This window comes from Sinocyclocheilus anshuiensis, unplaced genomic scaffold (assembly GCF_001515605.1).
Source record: "Sinocyclocheilus anshuiensis isolate Anshui unplaced genomic scaffold, SAMN03320099.WGS_v1.1 C32730816, whole genome shotgun sequence".
Taxonomy (NCBI): Eukaryota; Metazoa; Chordata; class Actinopteri; order Cypriniformes; family Cyprinidae; genus Sinocyclocheilus; species Sinocyclocheilus anshuiensis.
This window is the reverse complement of record NW_015619583.1, coordinates 1-1,210: the sequence shown is the minus strand read 5'-3', so window position 1 is coordinate 1,210 and position 1,210 is coordinate 1. Positions and strand designations below refer to the sequence as shown.

The following is a 1,210-nucleotide window of genomic DNA, read 5'->3' as shown; positions in this document are numbered from 1 at the left end:
CATTAATCGTTGCCCAGCACTGAAAAAAAATATAGAAATAAAAAAAAATAGTTTTAATGTTATTCAAATGAGTTGAAATCATTTTTATGTTAAATAGTAATTTAATTAAAAATAGTAATGTTTAATACTAATATCATTTTAAAAAGATAAATAATATACATTAAAAATAAATTTCAATGTAATTTAATGGTAGTTCAAATAATTTTAATATTAAATAATAATGCCATTTAAATAATAGTAATGTGTTCAAATACTAAATTGTAACCAAATGTATGACTAGATTTTGCCAACAAACACATTCGTAAGGAGAGACCGGAGGATTTGGATGTTCCTGCTGCATTGGCTGATTTTATCCATCAGCAGAGAACAAAAGAGCATGTGGACGACATGTAAGTCCAGATTTATGTGATTCGTTCTGTTTAAAGAGGTCCATTGTGTGTTTGTTAGTTATTTTACATCAGTGTTTAATATTAGTCTTGTTTTAAATGGATTGTAATGCTGTTTCCCAGGTTTTCTCACCCTTATCAATATGAATTGGATCATCTGGTCATGCCGGAGAGTCTGAAGTGTAAACCTGATGTCCAGGTAAATGTCTTAATCTGTTTTCTTTTCAGGAACTGTGATGAGTGTTTTCAATCATTGATATATTTTCTTTGTGTTTTAGATGTATAAATCTCTTGCCGAGTCCACTTGTCAATTTATCAACACATTAGATGACCTTGTTGCTTTGAATGAGAAGTTAGCCAAGATGTCTGAGTTCGCTGTGGACCTGGAGGTATGACTGCTTCAGGTTTTCATGATGCTGTTTAGTCGTGTATCACTTTAGGTGTTTAATTCGTACAAATTCTCTGTTTACAGCATCATTCCTACAGAAGCTTTCTGGGAATCACGTGTCTGATGCAGATATCAACACGAGAGGAGGATTTCATCATAGACACGCTAGAACTGCGCAGTGAAATGTATATCTTAAACGAGACTTTCACCGACCCTGCCATCGTGAAGGTGATTGACTTTGATACTATGCTCCTCTAATAGATTTACCCGCTTAGATTTGTGTGTGTGTGTGAAAATGAAGCTAAAATAAACATAACAATATTTTTGATGCTTAAAGTGAAATAAACATTAACTGCTCTACGTTGTCAGCATATGTTGAAGTATTCTCGTTGTCTCTGAGAGAATATGCGGCGTCAGATGCCGAAAGCTCCGTCAT

At 33.6% G+C, this 1,210-nt stretch overlaps 1 protein-coding gene across 1 annotated transcript; it reads left to right on the top strand.

Moving 5' to 3' along the window:
• Positions 1 to 280: 280 nt before the first annotated feature.
• Positions 281 to 1,043, top strand: LOC107682930 (exosome component 10-like; the record flags this gene model as incomplete). The annotated part of the gene is made up of 4 exons (XM_016479044.1): positions 281 to 389; positions 510 to 585; positions 665 to 775; positions 859 to 1,043. Coding segments are annotated over 4 exons (470 nt in total), but the record flags the coding sequence as incomplete, so codon positions are not given.
• Positions 1,044 to 1,210: the final 167 nt, after the last annotated feature.